This window comes from Ostrinia nubilalis, chromosome 19, assembly GCF_963855985.1.
Source record: "Ostrinia nubilalis chromosome 19, ilOstNubi1.1, whole genome shotgun sequence".
NCBI classification, from domain to species: Eukaryota; Metazoa; Arthropoda; class Insecta; order Lepidoptera; family Crambidae; genus Ostrinia; species Ostrinia nubilalis.
In genome coordinates this window covers 5,504,903-5,526,361 of record NC_087106.1, presented here as the reverse complement: position 1 = coordinate 5,526,361, position 21,459 = coordinate 5,504,903, and the positions used below count along the sequence as shown (strand labels likewise).

At 38.2% G+C, this 21,459-nt stretch overlaps 4 protein-coding genes and 1 long non-coding RNA gene across 6 annotated transcripts in view; 4 read left to right on the top strand and 1 right to left on the bottom strand.

Annotated features, from left to right (window-relative positions):
* LOC135081108 (carbonic anhydrase-related protein 10-like) overlaps positions 1-21,459 on the bottom strand; it is a 135,117-nt gene that overhangs the window by 64,683 nt on the left and 48,975 nt on the right. The gene's annotated exons all lie outside the window — the stretch shown is intronic.
* On the top strand, positions 329-1,947 carry LOC135081124 (uncharacterized). The gene is made up of 3 exons (XR_010259128.1): positions 329-668; positions 1,311-1,450; positions 1,858-1,947. It is a non-coding gene; the product is annotated as an uncharacterized LOC135081124 (long non-coding RNA).
* On the top strand, positions 3,553-6,215 carry LOC135081113 (uncharacterized). The gene is made up of 5 exons (XM_063975856.1): positions 3,553-3,646; positions 3,852-4,074; positions 4,640-4,779; positions 5,520-5,645; positions 6,029-6,215. The coding sequence occupies exons 1-5, from the start codon at positions 3,595-3,597 to the stop codon at positions 6,184-6,186; spliced, it is 699 nt and encodes a 232-aa protein (XP_063831926.1). The 5' UTR covers positions 3,553-3,594; the 3' UTR covers positions 6,187-6,215.
* LOC135081117 (uncharacterized) lies at positions 11,492-14,699 on the top strand. Its single transcript, XM_063975861.1, has 5 exons — positions 11,492-11,547; positions 11,848-12,067; positions 12,747-12,886; positions 13,449-13,574; positions 14,413-14,699. The coding sequence occupies exons 3-5, from the start codon at positions 12,796-12,798 to the stop codon at positions 14,568-14,570; spliced, it is 375 nt and encodes a 124-aa protein (XP_063831931.1). The 5' UTR covers positions 11,492-11,547; positions 11,848-12,067; positions 12,747-12,795; the 3' UTR covers positions 14,571-14,699.
* LOC135081112 (uncharacterized) lies at positions 16,008-20,733 on the top strand. Its single transcript, XM_063975855.1, has 6 exons — positions 16,008-16,093; positions 16,565-16,817; positions 18,727-18,866; positions 19,443-19,565; positions 20,088-20,233; positions 20,605-20,733. Exons 1-6 carry the CDS (start codon positions 16,039-16,041, stop codon positions 20,656-20,658), a joined length of 771 nt encoding a protein of 256 aa, XP_063831925.1. The 5' UTR covers positions 16,008-16,038; the 3' UTR covers positions 20,659-20,733.

Below are 21,459 nucleotides of genomic sequence, written 5' to 3'. Positions count from 1 at the left end.
TTATTATTTTGTATTCAATCCCGTAAATCCCGGGATTAGTCAAATTCAATCCCGAAATTTTCGGGATAAAATAACGTCCGGTATCTCAGGATCGAATCCTCTAATCAGTACGGCTAGCACGAAAAACTTTCGAGTTCAAATCGTTTGCGTACTCGAATCGCCATCAAAAGATTTAGTAAGAAAACTACAACAGCGCCCTTGTGAACGTGTCGTAAAGTGAACTTAGTATGAGATGTGGTTACACGAAACTTATTTTGAGAATCAAAATTGTCACGTTATCGTTTAATTCGAAGATTGAGTGTTGAATTTGATCGAATACGCAAACGATTCGAAGACGAAAGTTGTTCATGCTAGACGTACTGAACTCAAATACAATCTTTCTTTTCAGATGACCATGATACACGTCATAACAAGCGTGACGTCAGAGGCAGGACCATCAGGAGCAACGGGATAAGTCCCGATCTCTACTACCCTTGCGAGTTCGAGGATGACGTAGACTGCGTCAGGAGTTACCTGGCCAGTACCACACAGTGCAAGGAAATGCATAACTATGGCAACAAGCCTTTCTATAGAGACTTGTTGGATACGATAGTGCCAACCGTCAATTTTACTCTTTTAATGACGAGGACTCGTATCATCTTCTCTGGCGATAGAATTAGCAGCTTTTAGTAAGTTCATTTGGATTTATATTCGCTCATTGTTAAGGTACCTACCGTACCTAAAGTCGTAGTCTGTTCGCTAAAAAACGTTATATCATAGAAATAGCTCTACATATTAACTAGTTCATATTTTATTTCCTAATTTGGATTACTTGTGTAAATAATGATGTACTATCAACATTGGTCCTCTAGACAAAATGAGATATAAAGCAAATTCAATATTTACGGATTAAAAAATCTTGTACCAAAATAATCATCATCGAATCTGTAGTCCGATGCTAAAACCTCTATAATGTTAACTAAGAGTAACATAGTATAAGAGTATATATATAGTCTGGTCTGCGAGCACGTAGAATTTTGTCCAATGACTCCAAGCTACCTATCCTTATCGCTCGCGCGTAATTATATTGCTGTCGTGACTGTGCGACGGTCGCCCGCAGTGAGTGTGCGAGCGGGCAGACCGGGCTTTAAATGCTGCAACCACACCAACGCGTGCAGATCGCCATCGCCGGCGCGATCATAGGCCAATGACAGGTCGCGCGGACTATCATGGGTCGCGCGACCTGTCATTGGCCTATCATCGCTCCGGCGATGGCGATATGCACGCGTTGGTGTGGTTGAAACTTAAACACTGAATTTAAAATTTTTCAGTATAAATAAGACATCTAACAACCTCGTGATGGCTATAGACTTTGACAGTATCAGGATCGAATCCAGGAACGCCCACTTTATTTTCCACCGCAGGGGACAAGAGCCTGTTACGATTACTGACCGTGCTAATGGAACTTTTGGTAAATCTTTTGGTGAATATACAGGGTGATTTTGCAATCATCATCATCATCATCATTTCAGTCATAGGACGTCCACTGCTGACCCAATGATTTCCACAATGGCCTGTTGGTGGCGGCCTGCTCCAGCGCGTTCCTGCTACCTTTATGAGGTCGTCGGTCCACCTTGTGGGTGGACGTCCTACGCTGCGCTTTCCGGTGCGTGGCCTCAACTTTGCTGCCCCATCGGCTGTCAGTTCTACCTACTACGATTATTATGGAAATCATTGGGGGAGGTCTATGTTCAGCAGTGGACGTCATTTGGCTGAAAAGAACGAATAAATTATGCCTCAGAAGCTAAAAGGGTTGATTAATTTCTGTATGTTGCCATTTTAATTAGTTGATTTTTTTACACTCAGTTTTTTTTCTAGGTATAACTCTAACTGCTGTGATTCCTCTGAGCAAAGACATCCAATTTTCCAGAGTGACACCCTACATATCGTCGTTTGCTTTTGGGATAGGTCCGAAGGTCTTAAACAGTCAAGGTATGAGGATTCAGTTCTGTTTAGAAGTTGTTTAGTTCGACTTCATAGTCGATTTCGTTGATGTTGCTGGTATAACCAAAGTCAGTTGTTTATTATTGCCTATTGAATACTTATCTAAAAAGCCTTTTGAAAAAAATCTCTAACTTCAACTACTCCAATATACTCGTAGGACTTACGAGTAGATCCTTTAAATCGATTTTCGTATCGCAGTTTAAAGTAACAGTCTCCTAGACACGTTCGTGACAGTTTTAATCGCTTCGCTCCAGCTTTTTGTACGTGACTACTTCGCTCTTTGATTCGATCCCGAACTTGACTATCATGAATGTAACAGAATCCTAATCCAAAACCGTCCGTCAACTGTCAAATTCTAATATGGTTTTGGTCAAAATATCTGCGGATTTCGATGTTTTTACATTTTCATATTGTTTAAAAGGCAATTTAAACAATATTAAAGTGTAAACGCATCGAAAATAGTTGAAAATTGTAGTTATTTAATCTACAATAAAATTAAATTTGACAGTTGAAATCCGGATTTGGACAAGGATTGAATACGGGAAACGGGCGTATATCGACACAGTAATCGCTTCAGAAATACTGAGGCACAGTTTGTAAATAAAGTCTGTCGCCGAGCACGTAGAATTTCTTCCAATGACCCCAAGCTACCTATCCTTATCGCTCGCGTGTAATTATATTGCTGTCGCGACTGTGCGACGAAATTCTACGTGCTCGGCGACCGGACTATAATATAAGTAAATTTTGTGTTATTTTCAGACCCCGTTGTGATACGTGTGCTAGCGACCTTATTTGCTGACCCTGGGCCTATAATGCTACAGTATTACTACTCAGAAGCAGCGAACCAATTCTTCGCCTACCTTCAAAAGTATATCTGTGACTTCGGCGTACCTGTTCAACATTATTCTTGATAAAATTGTTTTTATTATTAAAATATATTTTTTTGGAAATAAGTGTTTTATTTTTATCAAGAAAATTATCAATCCACCGATTGAAACAAGTTACCATATTTTTTATTGTTAGAGCTGTCCAGATCGTATAAAAATTATAAAAATATAATTATTGTGCGTGGAATTAAGTTAGTTAGGTATGTTGCTGATGTAATATTTATGTATGGTTTTGACTATATTACGAGATATTACGTTGCCAGCGTGGAAACCTTTGTATACTACAAAGGTGTATACTACAAGGATCGCAGACAATATTAGGCGATAATATTATAACTTGACTAAAATTTCTTTGATTTTGATGTTGATAGTCGGAGCTAAGATAGTCTTTGACTTCAATTGGATATTCAATATTTAACTGTATTTACCTTGATAGTCGGTTCAAAAGTTAATCTCAATTGGTCGAAAATCTGCTGCTGCTTTGCAGCATTACTGCTACAATATTGAAAAATATATAATTTTTAAACGATTGTCATGAAAAAAAACCACATAGTGCAAACTGCAAACTTCATTTACATGTTAATGGTAGTGTGTTTTCATTAATTTTAATTAGTGCAAATTCTTCTGAATTTAATTATGTTACTGACACATCGATCGTATAAAAGACAAAAATAAAGAAAAATTCCACGACTCAGAAAATAAACGCGTTGGGGCGATATTCAGAATGGCCTGTACAATCATTTTTATTTTTCTTTTAATTGGTGTATATGGACAAGGTAAGTGGTGGAAGGAATGACAGTAATATTGATGTCATTATTACTAATAGTGTCTGCTCCATCACTATAGTATTATCGCTAGCGATCGATTTATTAATGTTTCTTTTTCAGCAATAACAGACTCTATAAGCAATATTCTATGTTCAGGAGGACAGTTTATCCAGTAGGAATAACATTGATTGGCTTATGTAATTAAAATTTTCAGACAGCAGCGACAGTGCCAATAATTTCGCCTACCCCTGTGAGTCGCTGGATTTGGACTGTATCCGCGAATATTTCTCACATACTGGCTGTAGGGAAGTCAGTTATGAGGATGGAGAGTCAATCCAGAAGGAGATGAACGTCGCGTATATGCCCAGGTTAAATGGCACTCTCATCTCCACAGATGTCGAAGTTATATTCTACGGTTCAACAATTACAAAATTCTAGTGAGTATAGAGTATTGGTATGGCGGATTTATATTTGTGTGAAGTGTTGGGTTGTGCGTGACGCATAAAGGATGTAGCACACTTATCAACCCGAAAGGTTTAGTTACCGTATCAACTTGAGGCGGACAGTGTTCTTTGTATGAATCTCTATACTGCAACGCACACTAAATCCACACTGTGCGCACCGTAACGTAATACGCCTCGCCTCGCGGTTGACAGCGCGCAAAAGGCGATGACGATGACGGCGAAGGCGGTGTTGATCCTTTTCCGACTTGATAAGTGTGCTACATTTTTCAGTGTTGTGTCGTGATGACTTCTAACGTGTAGCATACTAAATGTATGAAACCGATTCCGTTCTGATGCGTCTCACGATACAATACGTCAAAAAATGTATATTTGTTGACTTATTTTATTACAGTAGGTAGGACAGTCAGGTATCTGACTCAACTTGAATAAATTTGTGAATTTAGTGATTTAATTAATTGTGTACAAATAAGGAAACTCATTTGATTCATAGTACCTACAGGGAAGCTGTGATGGACTGGTAATTATTTTTTCTTTGCAGTGTAAACAAAGATACGAATAACCTCGTGCTGTCCATTAACTTCGAGGGTATGAACATCAACTCGCCTCATGGCAACCTGAGGATCAACCAGAGAGGACGAGAACCGGTGTATGCTGAAGACAAAGTCAACGCTACATACTGTTAGCATTTACATTTTTTTTAATATCTTTATCACCAATTAATTCTTTAAACCAGTGAATCGAGACAATAGAAATCTAATGCGAACTCTAAAGCTTCAACCACACCAACGCGTGCAGATCGCCATCGCCGGCGCGATCATAGGTCAATGACAGGTCGCGCGACCCATGACAGTCCGCGCGACCTGTCATTGGCCTATGATCGCGCCGGCGATGGTAGGTAAGACGTGAGATGGGACGTGATGTTCCACGAGTTAAAACTATTACCTCTCCTGCTTATTTGCTTGTGTTGTAAGTTGGTTTACCACAAATAGTTCAGAGGACATCAGAAGGCTTAGTGTGAGTTTACATTAAAGTTAAACGTTCTCATTAGTGAGCGCGTTAAAAAAATATATGAAAATGTTGGTTCTTGAAAGTTTCCGCTAGGGGCGCTGTACAATCCGTCATACATTTAATGACATTTTTTACGCGCTCACTAGTGACAACGTTTGATGTAAACTCACACAAACGCCCGTATTCACAAACATTACTATGAGGTCTCACAGTGCGCGTGGACGCATAGGGTGACACACGAACCAATCACATAGCTCTATTCAACGCTGTGCGTTCGATTTTCTGTTTCACTTAAGCAAGCATCGTTTGTGAATACGGACGTAAGCCCTCAGAGTTCGAACCAGCGTTCGGCTCTCGGCTAATCCAGTTGTTAACTATACCTACTAAAATATTTTGAAATAATGTTATAGCCGGTGAACTCACAGCAATCATTCCATGGGAGGGCAAGAGAGGGATAAAGGAAGCTCACATAAGCTCCTACAATACTAACCCGTACCCACCTATTGCAGTTGGGCCGAACATTTCAAACAGTTCAAGTAAGTCACATTTATGAATAACAAATCATAATATGTTAAAAGTACATTAATTAAAATATGGGCAGGGCACATAGTACGCAGAACTGACGGCCGATGGGGCAGCAAGGTTCTGGAGTGGAGGCCGCGTACCGGAAAATGCAGCGGGGGATGTCCACCCACAAGGTGGACCGCTTTCCTGCTACCTTTATGATGTCGTCGGTCCACCTTGTGGGTGGACGTCCCACGCTGCGTTTTCCGGTACGCGGCCTCCACTCCAGAACCTTGCTGCCCCATCGGCCGTCAGTTCTGCGTACTATGTGCCCTGTCCATTGCCACTTCAGCTGGCTAATCCGTCGGGCTAAGAACGAAACATATTAAAAATAAATCCCTTATTTCGTTTTCAGATCCAGTTGTCGCCAACTTCTACGCTGCCTTGCTTGATGACATCCCCACAGAAGTCCAGGAGTTGCTGCTCACCAAGGCCCCCTACTTCTTTTATGTGTACTTCCAGAACTATATTTGTGATTATGGCATAGAATATACCGGAGAATACCCATTGTAAAAGTATTTAATAAACTATCATAATTATTCCTACTTTTGTTTTAAAAGTACTACTTAATATTAACTGTTTTGTACTGTCAACCAATACTTAACTGTTTTTTAATTGGATATGTCAACATTATAGATCTTTTGTAGTTCAAATACATAGTTGCGATAATTATGAACAAATTCAATTCTAATTCTAATAAGACAATTTACATTTTTGGTTACAGTTTTTTTTTGAAGCAAAAAATAATAAAATGTTAGCTATGTTTCATTTACAATTTGGTACAACTGTATAAGTTACTAGCGGCCGCCCGCGACTTCGTACGCGTGAATCCCGTTTTTCCCGCTAATTCCCGTTCCCGTGGGAATTTCGGGAATTCCTTTCTTAGTGCACCTCTACGGTACCTAAGCTACGTCCCTTCCAAATTTCAAGTGCCTACGTTTAGCCGTTTAGGCTGTGCGTTGATCTGTCAGTCAGTCAGTCAGTTTCTCCTTTTATATATTTAGATATTTAATTGCTAGTACAAACAGCAACACCTCGTAAGTACGTTACATTGCATAGAATTTATATGCTCTACTCAGTCTAATACTTATTCTACTTTCAATAATATCAGTAATATGAACGAGTATTTTTAGTTTCTTTTATTTACAAATTATTAAAATATACAGAAATTTTTACAACAAACGCAGACGTAACTAAAGTTATAAACGTCGAATTTTTTTTGACGCAAGTTATAAAAATTATATTTGCACAACTGAGTAAAAATACCAAATTAATACAGACGTCAGCACAACAAGTGTGGCATTATATAAAAAGTTAATAAGGTGCTTCATCGTGTTTTCTTCATTATCATCATCATTTAAGCAACAGGACATCCACTATTGAACATAGGCCTCCACCAATGATTTCCACATCGCCCGGTTGGCAGCGGCCTGAATCCAGCGCCTTCCTGCGTCCGCTTCTGCTTCCGACCTTTATGAGGTCGTCGGTCCACCTTGTGGTTGGACGTCACACGCTGCGTTTTCCGATTTGTGGTCTCCACTCCAAAACCTTGCTGCACCATCGGCCGTCATTTCTGCGTACTATGTGCATTGCCCATTGCCACTTCAGCTTGCAAATCCTTCGGGCTATCCTTGGCCTTCATCGCACACTGTGCATCTTTGAGATTCTTTATGAGTCCTATAGCTAACTATAGGACTTCTAAAGGTCACGTTTTGGAACCATGTCTCATCACTGGAAACACACACACTGTCTACAAGGTGATATTTCGCACCAAAAATGTAGGCGTGCCTGATGTAGACAAGAATTGTAATAGAAACGATTGTCATTTAAAAATAACTACATAATCTATTGTGGAAGTAATGTAGCGTGGAAGTTATTTACATAAAAAATAAACTAGCTTTGCCCGCGGCTCTTCCCGCGTGATCATCCTGTCACAGAAAGATTCAAATCAAATCAAATCAAATCATTTATTCAGTACTAAAGGGCCTTTAACACGTCTCAACCATTTTTCGACTTTAATGTGTTCATTTCTCTTACTAAAACCGGGATAAAAACTATCCCAGTTTTTTTCTGGGTCCCAAACTATCGGTATACCAAATTTGATCAAAATCTGTTTTTTATAACTTATAATCGTAAAAAACTAACGTACAGAGTTCGTACCTTCTCATTTTAAATATAGGTATAGTATAATAATACAAATAGCTACTGTTATTTTAATTAGTTCCAATACTTCTGAATTTAAACTACGTCATATAATCATGTGATATCATCTTCCTATAAAAGACAAGAATAAAGATAAATTCTTTATGTCAGAAAGAATAAGCGTTGGGACGATACACAAAATGGGCGGAACAATTCTGTACCCCCAGTGAAAAGGGAGTTAAGTCGAAAATGGTGATTTTTGGGAAATCGCATTTGAAGTTAAAAAAAATCCTGCTTCATCGCTATTAGAGATAACTTGGTGAAATATTTTTTAGGTGAAAGGTAATGTTAGGTATAATTAGGCAGTGTGCCAGTTTGGGAAATATAGCATGTGGTTTTTTCGTAATTAAATAAAAACACAGTTATATCACCATGCACGACAACTTTACATTCGTGTAAAGTGATGTAATGTGACATAAATCATTTTACACCACACTGAATTGACCACACGCTAACAAGTGTAAAGTGATACATTTTCCGCCATTTCTGTTGATAATTTTTTGTTTCTTCAATTTTAGAAAAAGTTGTAAAACAAACATAAGTAATTACACTATGAGGAATCATTATTTCAGGTTATTTAGGGTAAATCGTCCAAAATTTTTTACTTATATCAATATACACCAATTTTGTGGTGAGAAAAAAAATGTGTAAACTGATCTAACTAACATAACAGCGATCTAAGTATCCAAATAACTATGTGTAAAGTGATATAAGTGGCGATTGTAAAGGAATAAGGCTAGAATTTGAGACTGAATTCTAATTATTTACTCCTTAAATGTTTATTCTGATCTGAAACTACTATTTTATTAATTATTACACCATATACCATGAATTATATCGGCCTAAATCACATACATTATCTCCTATTTTAAAGTAAGTATAGCTGAAGCAGTTGTGTAATAAAGACCAGAAACAACAATGGTTTCACATCAATTAATTAGACAGAAGACAGAGAAAAGTTTGTTTTCTACAATTACCCTATTAGGAATCAAACTCTGGACCAGAAATGATGATGTCAAGCTATATTGATTGCCTTTTGGCTCCAGAAGGATAATATAAAAGTAAAGTCATAAAATGCATTTGTTTTCAACAAAGAGGCTTTTAAAAAGCCCTTTAACACGTCCTAGTATTACTTGAACCCTACTTTTATTTTGGGACTTAAATGGGCCAGTGCTAAGAAGAAGCAGTGCAAGAAATTTAGCCACCCTTGTCAGCCTCTTCTTAAATCATAAATAACTTGAAAAAATCGAACTGCCTAAGGCGGGAATCTTCTTAAATCAATAGAGACATGAATTAACAAGACATGTTATACTTGCGAGCTAAGCAGATAAAGTCCAACCACACATGCCATTTACATAATTATTTACTTTATACATAGTATCCATTATAAGGCCTTTCGTAGTTTTGCAGGGCAATCGAATATTGCACTTAGCCTTTTGATTAAACCATTGTGCGCTATTTGTAGTTTATCTTCCTATTTCAACCACTCCAGATCCCCCAGGTAGCAGCAGCCTACCTAGGTCGCTACAGGCCTTCTGCAGCGACCCTGGTGATTGGAGAATTTGAGCCTGTTGATCTGCTACGCTTGTGCACTACTTGTGCACGTGCTGCGGTTTTTCTTCTGCCTCCATGCATCTTCTGCACAGTAGACTATCCATCCATATCCGGCTGTCTGTAACAGCTATATTGTGTAGGTGTTTGTTTAACATACCTGTTATTACACTTAGGACCTTGCGGATGTTGTCCCTGTTTATCCACAACTGCATCTTTTGTTTGCCCGCATCTTTCACAATCTTTCCATTCTGTGTGGTGTTATTTTTCTATTTTGGAGCGCAGCCAGGTCTTGATCTGTGCTTATGGTATCGGCATTATAAATGTTCCGGACCAAATACCGTCGTGTACGATCCCCTTCTGGCCAGTTCATCTGCTGCGTCGTTGCTCAAGGAGTTACTGTGCCCTTTGATCCACAGGAGTGCAGGATAACGCCATTTGCGTCTGCAATGACTTAGGAGCGCGTCATGGCATTCCAATATAAGTATTATAATGTAGTATATTAAGTTGCTTTGTATTGCTTGCACTATCTGAGATTATTTTTATATTCAGACCTCGGATGTCTATGGTTGCAACCGCCTGTGCTGATTGCATTCTGCTTGGAAAATTGTATTGTGTTTATCTAGTGATGTTGATATTCTTAGTATATTTAGGTAATTCGAGAAGACACCAGCTCCCGTACCTTTTTGGGTTTTGGAGCCGTCAGTGTATATCCTAACTTCATTGATTCCAGAGCAATCTTGCGTTTCCGCTGTAAGCTGGATATTATATCTCCAGTCGAAGATGTGAACACAGGGAATTCTGTCGACGGGTGCCTCGGTGAGAGGTATTACTTTTATTAGGGTTTTGTGCAGGATCGTGGAATGTCCTGTCTCCTTGTTTTGCTTCTATATGCCGTTCTTACTTTTAAGTCTTAGAGCGGCTGCTTGCACTTCCTCCTGAATGAAGAGGTCTAAAGATCTAAGATTCAGAAGGTTCTCAAGTGATGTCGATGGAGTGGTTTTCATACAACTAGTGGCCGCTATGCTTACTAGGCGTTGCAGGCTTTGGAGTTTTGATCTTGCTGTGGATAGTTGTGTTCTGTGCGACCACACAAGTGATCCATAATAATATGTGTAAGAGGGCTATATTATTATAACCAACGTGTAGAGCCAAAGTGTTATTTTTGGGTTGAGACCTCATCTACTACCAATGAGTCTCTTGCACTGATGGAATGCTATACAGGCCATTTTTATTTTGTTCTCGAAATGACTCTCCCAGGTCAATTTGTTGTCAAAGGTGATAAGTTTTGTTTATAAAGAGTTCTGGTAGTTGGAGCTCTTGTAAATTCGATAATGCACTTATTAAGTACTTTTATTGACAACGGCACTATGAATTCAATTATATGTTTTACTAGTAGATGTTCACCATTATTTATTAAAACTATTAACTTAAATTCTTTGATTTATAAACTACGACATTATTTTTTCCTTTAATCTGACGTTTGGGCTAAGTTATATCATTTTACACCAAATAATTAACCAAATTATTAGTTGCGATTTTCAAATGTTTTTGATCTAAGTAACTTATAACATTTTACACATGTACGAAACTTTTGTGGTTAATGGTATTAGTCTAATTGAATCATTATACACAAAATAAATAATCTTTTGTCTTTTACTTTTTGTGCTATAAATTAAGTTACATTCTTTTTCACCAACCAACAATACATAGTTTTTTTTGTGTATATTAATATGAGTCATCTTATATTGTTAATCACAAACTCAATCTGAACAACTTCAATCGTGTAAAAAGTAGTAACACGAGTCATACCTCTTGACACAATAAAAAAGTGAAAGGAGCCTCCGGTACACTTTGTTAAAAGTAGACATGTATCAATTTACACGAAAGAAAACTCAAAATTGGTTCACAAAGCCTTACTTGTATCATTTGGCACAAACTTATTTTCTTTTCTATACGTCGTAGAAACATACCGATTAGATACAAAAATAGCTAATTTTTCAGAGATTCACATTATGTTATAAAGTCAATTTTGATCTAAGTCGAGTTAGATCCCTTTTCACTGGGGGTACAGAATTCTGTATCTTTTTCTTTTGGTTGGTGTACTCGTATATGGACAAGGTGAGTGTTTTTTTAAATTATTTTATGCTTAATATAAAATCGATTGAGGTATTTTTTTATATAACAATATATTTGATCCATTTGGTGGTACAAAATATACCTGTAAGTAGACCAAATCTGAAGATTTGGTGAAAGTCATGGGATGCGTTCAGCACAGGACCGATCGTTATGGAAATCCTCGGGGGAGACCTTTGTCCAGCAGTGGACGTTATATGGCTGAAACGAACGAAGTAGACCAAAATCACATTAATTATTATAGGGCAATACATACGAGTAACTTAAAGAGAATAAAATTTTCAGATAGCAGCAATAGCACCAATTTCACTTACCCTTGTGAATCGCTGGAACTAGAATGTATTCGGAATTTCTTCTCCCATACCAACTGCAGAAAAGTGAGTCATGAGGATGGAGAGTCGATAAAAAACCTGAAGAACGTCGCTTATGTGCCCAAAGTAAATGGCACTCTCACCTCGTCAGAAGCTGAGGTTACGTTCCAGGGTTCAACAATTAAAGAATTCTAGTAAGTTGTTTTCGACACTATTCAATGTAATTTCGTTCAAGTGCACGACATTAGGTGCGCTGATTTCATTAATGCACGAAGTCGAACCTTAATTTCGAACTCCTCCTATGTTCGCTCCGCCACTGTACAATTGTATGTGCAAAAGTGTAAATAAATAAATAAATGTTCTTCTGAGTAATTTCGTTGCGGGTCCAATGATAGTTTAACTTTCCCCCGGGACAAACTTGACCATTATTGGTTGGGTTTTTATGGCGGTCAAGCTGTAGATCCTGGCTACACAGGAGTTGCAGTGGTGGGAACGAGAGGTGGGAATAGTCCCGTTTTATTAATGCACCTAAAAGGTGCCCTTCGAGGAGCAGTTTAGGTGCGCTAAATTAAGTGAGCTGATTTCGTAATTGGCCCTTTTTAAGTGCGCTTCGAGATATATTATGACAAAACATGACAACACAATATGCTGAGTGGTAACCATTTTATAATCAAACTGTGTAATTTAATTTATGTTCGAATCAAAATAAATGTTTTTCTTTCTTTCTTTTCAATACCTCGGTGTGTGAGCAAGGTTGATGACTTATGTTAAGTCATGTACCAGAGCGCCAATGTGACGTCACGGCAGCCTGGTGCGCAGTTAGCTCGACCGGATTGTAGCTAGTTTGATACAATTTGTCTTATTATGTTTCAGCATAAACGAAGAAACCAAAAACCTCGTATTGTCCATCAGCTTCGAGGTAATGAACCTCTACACGCCTCATGGACTCGTGAGGATCGACCTGAGAGGCAGAGAGCCTGTGTATGTTGAGGACTCTATCAATTCTACATACTGTAAGTATCAGATTGTCTCTGGAACTGAACTGAACTCGCAGGAACTGAATTTAAGACCTTTCGACTGGGTAACTGCTCTGATCGTTGAGCTGAGGAGGCTTTGGGTAGACCCAATATTTGAATTATTTCATCTAGTATAGGAAAATGTACACTATATTTTAATGAAGAGTCCTAAAAAACCCTTGGGCCTTCTGGGACTCCAAAATTGTGTACTAATTAATAAAATTTATATAAGAACTAATTGAAAGAAGTAATATCGAGGGTTACCCACTGAGTATAGACTAGCAAGGGAATTGTTTGGCTGTATGTTTTTTTTTTCTATTTAACTATGTCCACCTATTACTCCGTCAATTGTGGACCGATTTTCAAAATTATTTTTTTGTTCGATAGAGTACACTGATGTGGTCCCATTGTCACTAAATCAGGATCTGTTGATGGGATCCTAGGGAAATCGAAGGCAAAAGATATGGTGTCGTGACGTCATTCTCTTGCTAAATTAAATTGTGCTATTTTAAGTATTAAAAGTAGTTACTAAAAATTGTTTTTTTTTTAAATGTTACAGCCGCCGAACTGACTGCGATCATTCCAAGGGAGGGCCGCACAGGGATAGACGCAGCTCACATTAGCTCCTACAACACTAACGCGCACCCAACACTTGAGGTTGGGCCGAATATTTCGAACAGTTCAGGTAACTCATCATCATCAGTCTACTATTGACTTTTTTTTTATCCACTACGAGGAAGCTCTTGGCCTGTATCTCATCTGATGGTAAGTGACGATCAGGCCGAAGGTGGAAGCGAGCTTCACCCGGAATCCTCAACCACGGAGGAACTGGCTATCTTACCTCTAACTGCCGGAACGCAATAGTGCTGTTAACATTGTTATGGCGACAGACTTAGGTAAGATGGTGGTAGCTAGCCAGGCGGACTTAGAACAAGCCCTACCACCAACCAAACCGAACAGAAACATCTGCCCCCACTGGGAATCTAACCGGGACCTCTGCGTCTGAAGCAGGTGGTCTTACCACTAGACCACAGAGGCGGTTAAACTTCATAAATGGTTCGTCAATTCAGTTAGAGAATGGTGATAAGAGTCGAAAGATGATAGATGTCGTAAGAGGCGACTTTAGGAGAATTAATATGCGAACATTAGGCTTCTCCAACCCGTCTGGTCAGGGCAGCGTGGGGAGTGTTTAAGTCAAATCCTCCTTTATCTGTTAAATTAGGAAGTGTCCTACAGTAGAGATTAAAATCTTATTATGATGATGACAAGCTCATCTGTGGTTTTATACCGGACTATTCTGATATCCTAAAGCAAAGGTTTCAGTATTCTTTCAGAAAAGATATCTCACGGACAATAAGCACAAAAAATATCTTGTGTGCTATTTGCAACCTGACAATAATTTTCACAAAATCGCGACAAGATCGGTATAAAAATAGTAGAAATAGATGTACGTTGTAATGAATTAATCATTCTAGATATGGCTAGTTTTACCAACATACTTCATTATTACATTTAATTTTCAGACCCAATCGTCTCCAACTACTACGCTGCCTTCTCAGCCGACATCCCCACCATGGTCCAGGAGTTGCTGCTCACCAAAGGCCCATTTTTCTTCTATGCGTACTTCCAGAACTATATTTGTAATTACGGTATACAATACACTGGAGAAGTGAACTCGTAAACATTTATTTTTAAGTTTTTTTTTTGTTTTTAATTATTTCAGGGATGTCTGGAAGAAATAGTTTCATAACGATAAGAAAATCTGTTGTAAGTTACTTTTATGGGTGTGTAATAAAGAATATCAATCTGTCATCTTTTATTATTTCCTAATAGCTACTAGTTAGCATTAACCTACCTATCTATCTCACTTTTATTTCATGCTTATTAACAATGAAATAACTTTTTTGATTTGGCTTTGAACAGAGGATGCTCAAGATGAAATAACGCACTAAAATAGCACCTCAATGTGCACCTTAACCTAGTAGTGGTTAATTTGGTAATGTGATTGCTACCCATTTTAAAGGGCACAAGAGAACAAATCGAAACAAAAACATAAGAAAAAGTAAAAAAAAACTATTTAATGTCACTCTCATGTCCCAATATTTTGTACCGAAATGTTGATTTTACTGTGATGAAAAGAGACAAATAATGACAGCTGATAAGTACGAGGCCACGAGGTTATGACAACTTATGTTAATGGGGCACACTGAAAACCAGCGCCGTGGCTTTCGTCACCGTGGGCCACGGCTTATGGTGAGTGGGGTCCCGTTGCAGTGGGCATCTTGTTGGTGAATGGGTGGCACTGCTCAGTTTACTCTTGTTTTTATTATTTTTTCTTCTTCCATTATTATGTGCCACTGTCATGTCTATGTAATTGCCTGTATTTGCGTGATGTGCATTGTAATAAATGTATCTTTCTTTTTTTCTTTCTAATAAAATAGTAGTCGTACAAACCATCTCCCGGAAACTGTAGTTCTTACCTGAAAACAAAAGATTTTCTTTTAAAGTAAGTAATCAAATTAAAAGCATTTTTGGAGCAGAGCATCGATGAATAATGTTGCAAAAACGGGATAAATTATTCAAATTACCTACTGTGGGCTTGTTAAATTCACACGGATACATCCTGTTCCGCAAAAAACATAATGTTATACCTACATTATGACTGTGTGGTTCATACGACAGTCCAGCTTTGCCTGGATCCTGCAAATGGATCCCGAAAAACTGTTTGGCCCTGGGAACGAACCTTTAAAGTACCCCTGAACCATTTTAGATGATGGTAAAATTTTTAAGATATTTAAATTCTCTCTCTTCGATGAAAATGTTGATGAACTTATAGAAACTAATGATCTTGAAATTATTTTCAGATTTAGAGTTAACTGAGTGCTAATTGACTGGTATGTAAGTACAGGTATTTTTAAAAGCCAAACTTTCGATAGTGAACAAATGATAACATTGTAGTCACTTTTAATTGAAAATTCATGGAAACTGCCAACATTTGTATTGTAATAGTTTTGTTATTTACATTAAAAATACATTTCTTGTTTTATTTTCCTCTTTATTCTTAGAATACTTAATTAAACGAACGTTTGTCTATAAAAACTAAAAGTCACATAGAATTTATTCAAGTCGAAAAAATATTTTGTACCGAAATGGAGGCTAAAATATTTTCACTTCTCTTATTGGTTACCTTAGTTTATGGACAAGGTAGACTATTAAATTACTAGATTAAGCTTTTCAATATTTATTTTATGGAAAATAACCTTTCTAAATAAATTTACATTCAAAATGCTTTCCATTTTACACCTTAACGTCACAACCGCGGTGTTTTAGCTCCAACTTTTGAAATTTTCGATATTGTAGTGAATTTTAGTATACTGCAAATCAATCAGTACAGTATACTAAAATTCACTCGGTCATATCCAAAAGAATGAAATACCGAAAGAAAACAAAACAAAAAGACGCATTCATCTCGCGTAACTAAGGCCCATATTCACAAACGATGCTTGCTTAAGTGAAGCAGCAAATCGAACGCACAGCGTTGAATAGAGCTCTGTGATTGGTTCGTGTGTCACCATGTGCGTCCACGCGCTCTGTGAGACCTCATAGTAATGTTTGTGAATAGTTACGGGTGTAAGGCAAGGCAAGCCTTTAACAATTTATCATATTTTCTTCCAGACTCCACCGAATCCGATTCAAGCAATGACTCCAGCAGCGAAGAAGATACGTATACCTATCCTTGCGACACCCAGGACTTGGCCTGCATGCGGCAGTACTTCTCCAAGTCCTTGCTCTGTACCAACTCAAGTCATGATGATGGAAGCCCTATCCAGGAGGACAGACTGGCCGCTTATATTCCGAAGATAAATATGACCATTCTTGCTAATGGGACTGTGGTAACTTTTTATGGATCTCAAATAACGAGGTTCCGGTAAGATTTTACAGTTTATTTTGGAACGATGAAACTTAATTCCAATTCCAAACAGTACAAAATAATAATGATAATAAAACTTTCATAACAGTCTGGTTAAGAAAGTTTTCATGAATAATAAGGCAAAAATATTAATTAATACGTTAGCAACTAAGTTTAAATAGGCCAGTAGAATTAAACACAAAAATTGATTAAATCGGAAATAATTCCTACAAAAGATTTTTTACTTTAATGGCTTCATTGGTTGCCCATTAAGACTCTCCTAAGTTTTCGACTTCGACGGAGTTGTGCTTAAGTGGTGGGGCCCCCGAAAAGGGCGTTTTTTCGGTTTTCCGGTTATACCGCGTAAAGGACTTACCCTATCGAAAAGTGGTCTTCATGACGGTTAAAGGGCACTTAATCTTGCATTGAATAAGACCAAATTCATATGTTTTGGACAAACCGTTCTCGCGCTAAAGTTCGGCAAAGTAGAAAATATACGTATAATTAATGACCCTCTCCACGTCCAATGGCTTGTTACCCACATGCTTCCAAGCCTTGTAAAGGGTCGCCTTAACCAGTGTAACCCTAACAAGGCTCACGAGTTTGATTCGCTTATCCTTGTTCGTCCCAGCCGTTCCTTAACTGCGGTTGCTGCACCTCTTCCTGGCACTCTCCTGAACGACTCTGTGATACCTAATGTGGCTACCCCTCTTCCTTGTACCCTCCTGTACGATTTAATTGCTTAGCCATATGCCTGGTCAAAGGTTCGACGCCACAAAATCAACTTCGTACGAGTGAAAATAGTTTAAATACTATTTCCCGTGCTTGCAACATTTTTCTTTACTGCTTCGCCTCTATTAGTCGTAGAGTGATTGTATATATCCTTTAGCCTTCCTCAATGTATGAGCTATTCAACACAAAAATAATGATTTCAATCAAACTAGTAATTCTTAAGATTAGCGCGTTCAAACAAACAAACAAAAAACTCTTCAGCGTTTTAATATGAACTTGTTGTTGTTGATTTTTGGCGTCGAACCTTAGACCAGGCATACGGCTAGGCAACGTAGTCATGCAGGAGGATACAAGGAAGAGGGGCAGCCACAGTATGTAACACAGAGTCGTTCAGGTGAGTGCCAGGAAGAGGTGCAGCAACCGCAGTTAAGGAACGTCTGGGACGAACAAGGATAGGCGCATCAAGCTCGTAAGCCTTGATAGGGTTACACTGGTTGAGGTGGCCCTTTTCAAGACTTGGAAGCCTATGGGTAACAAACCATTGGACGTGGAGAGGGTCATTAATTATACGTATATTTTCTACTTTGCCGAACTTTAGCGCGAGAACGGTTTGTCCAAAACATATGAATTTGGTCTTATTCAATGCAGGATTAAGTGCCCTTTAACCGTCATGAAGACCACTTTTTGATAGGGTAAGTCCTTTACGCGGTATAACCGGAAAACCGAAAAAATGCCTCTTTCGGGGGCCCCCACCACTTAAGCACAACTCCGTCGAAGTCGAAAACTTAGGAGAGTCTTAATGGGCAACCAAAGAAGCCATTAAAACAATAAAATCTTTTGTAGGAATTATTTCCGATTTTAAAGCTAATTCTACTGGACTAAAACTAATCCTTTTTGAACTAAAAGAAGTCCTCTGCTGGAAAAAGGACTTTACTAACTACTGGTTAGTACCAGTAGTTACCACATAAGGCACCTAATGTATATTTATGTAATGTTACGATATCGATAGATGCTCTATTGGCCTACGCCAGGTGCTCATTCGTGCGGGTGCTATTTAGGCGGGTGCTCTATTAGTGGGCTACGTCTGCCCATTTCTAGGCGCTTCTTGCGACCTTTACCAGCTCATCGGTCCACCGAGTATTATAATATGAAAGACAGAGATATAGTAATGATGTTTGACTTTGAATCTTTTCAGTGAAGACAGGAGCAGCTACAATCTTGTGATCACAATAAAGTATGATAGCATTAATATCAAATCAGAGACTGCTAATTACGTCATCAACCAACAAGAGCGCGAGTCTTTAGTGGTTACTGATTCATTCAACTTAACTTATTGTGAGTATACAATAATACTATTCCCACCTCTCGTTTCCACTGATGTAACTATTGTGTAGCCAGGATCTTCCCAGGAAACCCAACCAGTGAAGGTCAAGTTTGTCCCGGGGGAAAGTTAAACTGTCATTGGACCCGCAACGAAATTAATCAGAAGAACATAGGAGGAGTTCCAAGTTAGAGTACCTATATAATAATAGCAATTGCTCACTGCAATCTGTTTGAATCTATTAAGATACGAGTAAATCACTTCGTTCATTCCGAACTATAATCTAAAATCACTTGCCCACTACAACTGATCGGATTCTAGTGATATTTAATTGATCAAACCTGTAGGAGAGAATAAGGATAGTTGTAACTGTTGTAACAAAGCCGATTTCTCTTCAGCTATGACAGCTACCCAGCTAACTACCTATTTCAGGCATGCTGTGGAGTGTTGAAAGAGCAACGAATTGGAAGTTGATAGTTAAATAAACTGTTTTAGGTTCAGAGAAGTTGAATTTAACAACTCGCCTCTGTTACAACTATCCTCGGTCCCTACCATGCCCACCAATTCTAATATAATTCCATATTTTACAGCTGGAGAACTTTCTGGGACAGTTATACAAGGTGGATGGACATACTTATCATTTGTTGAAGTCAATACTGATGTATTGTCTGACTCTTCAATTGAAGTGGGGTCAAGCATTTCCAACAGTTCAAGTAAGGGAATTATTACTGAAGTTACTGTAGTAATAAATAAGGTTAGGAAGAGATGATGCATGACGTCATGCAGACGTTAGAGGAAGTGTGAATTGGAGCAACAGACAAGATTCTAAAAAGTGTGTTCAGGACTAAAATCGAAGTCACAAATCTTTTATTAATATTTGTGGGACCCTACTAGAAGAATTGAGTGAACCCTCTAAAAGCCTGATGAACTCTTTGAGGACCTAAGAGTTTAGAACGACACCATTGGTCTTTGTTTATTTGGAATTTTTAACTATTTCTGGAGTTTTTGGGTGCTTTTTGAGAATCACAGGACCGTGGTGTATATTATGATAGTTAGTCAAACTTTCTAATCATTATAAGTCTGAGTTGCATCACCTTAACTTTGACGGAGTTATAACTTTAAACTGTGTTTTTCTATGGAGTTTCCAGACTTTTGATTTTTGTTATAGTCAAAGTAAGAACCCAGGCTGAACCAAAGATTCTAGAACCACCTTTAATATTTTTTTTAAATTCCAGATGAAGTCATATCGCAAACGTATGAGGATCTTGAAGCGGATTTACCAACTGCTATGACGGAACTACTTTTCACCATAGCTCCGTATTCTTTCTACGTTTACTTCCAAAAATACATTTGTGACTACGGCTATGAATACACTGGAGCGGTAATTTAAATTGAATATAATAATATCACAAGGAAATCGTTTTTTGTGCTTCTTGAAGGACGTTCTTGTGGATTCCCTGGTGGAATGTCACACACGAGAGACGTGTAGTTGTTCGACTCTGAACCGTCCAACCTATGACATTGTCAGGAAGGAAGGTGCTACTATCAATGATAGGTTATTATCTAGTTCCAAATTTTGCCACTTTGAAAAACACTGAAATGTCATTTGCAGAGGACGGTAATATCAATATTGAGTTATTAGTTCTTATTTTTGCCACTTGACGTTCAGAATCGTTTGACTACCGTATTAATGCATTTTATGTGTTACAAGTTTAGGCTGAATCTTTCTGATTTATTGCTTTTTTTTTACAGGAAACCCAGCGTTGGACGTCGTATTACTTTCCATCTTCACCTGGACAGAAATAATCAAGAGAACGAAAACTTTATCATTTAACTTACCATATACCTACCGTTTCTGAAAAATACATGTTGTAATTTTAATATTTTTTGTTTTCATTTAACTACCTACTTAGTATCAAACCGTTTGTCTAGGCAGACGGGTTTGTAACCTTGGTTGTCAATTATGTTGAAGTTACTGAATAATCTAGCGTAGTAGCTATATTTTCAGACTTCCTGTAATGACGCAAGCATCTCTATTTCACTGAAAAACATACTCAACCTAATGATTTTTTGATGAAAACACTGGATGCGGTATGAAGTTAGGTCAAAGTAATTATAATAATTATGCACATTAAGCGGGCTGCTTTCACTTTGACCTGACCGCAGACCGTATACAATGTAACAAATCCTTACCACTGCAGCGTTCCGTCATCGCCCGAATGGCGGTAAGCCTAGGCGCAGACCACCGACTTTTTATCGGCCGATAGTTGAGTCGGGCTGTTAATCATTATGGACATGTATGAAAGTGCGCACATTACATCGATTTGGTATCGGCCGATTCTTCAAACAAATTAAAATCGGGCCCAACTATCGGCCAACTAAAAGTCAGTGGTCTGCGCCTAGTCTAAGTATCACGAAACCTTGGACTTCAGCTCAGTCTTTTGTACAGTCGACAGCACATCAAGGTAAACACAAAGATCTTATACAAGTTGTAATAGGTTCTGTTTTGCAACAAAAATGTGTAGTCTGATGCACTGTCGACTGTACCTTATCTTAGTCTGGTTGACTGTTACTGGGAATTTAAATATTTAAATTTGCGTTGCGTCA

What these genes read in the sequence shown, in the direction of transcription:
- LOC135081112 (XM_063975855.1), top strand. Translation starts at nt 16,039, where the DNA reads ATGGAGGCTAAAATATTTTCACTTCTCTTATTGGTTACCTTAGTTTAT. An exon ending in TTCATTCAACTTAACTTATT is followed by an intron (nt 18,867 to 19,442) that starts GTGAGTATACAA and finishes CATATTTTACAG; the next exon opens with CTGGAGAACTTTCTGGGACA. An exon ending in GCTATGAATACACTGGAGCG is followed by an intron (nt 20,234 to 20,604) that starts GTAATTTAAATT and finishes TTTTTTTTACAG; the next exon opens with GAAACCCAGCGTTGGACGTC.
- LOC135081113 (XM_063975856.1), top strand. Translation starts at nt 3,595, where the DNA reads ATGGCCTGTACAATCATTTTTATTTTTCTTTTAATTGGTGTATATGGA. An exon ending in AATTGGTGTATATGGACAAG is followed by an intron (nt 3,647 to 3,851) that starts GTAAGTGGTGGA and finishes TAAAATTTTCAG; the next exon opens with ACAGCAGCGACAGTGCCAAT. An exon ending in GAACATTTCAAACAGTTCAA is followed by an intron (nt 5,646 to 6,028) that starts GTAAGTCACATT and finishes TTTCGTTTTCAG; the next exon opens with ATCCAGTTGTCGCCAACTTC.
- LOC135081117 (XM_063975861.1), top strand. Translation starts at nt 12,796, where the DNA reads ATGAACCTCTACACGCCTCATGGACTCGTGAGGATCGACCTGAGAGGC. An exon ending in CTCTATCAATTCTACATACT is followed by an intron (nt 12,887 to 13,448) that starts GTAAGTATCAGA and finishes TAAATGTTACAG; the next exon opens with CCGCCGAACTGACTGCGATC. An exon ending in GAATATTTCGAACAGTTCAG is followed by an intron (nt 13,575 to 14,412) that starts GTAACTCATCAT and finishes TTTAATTTTCAG; the next exon opens with ACCCAATCGTCTCCAACTAC.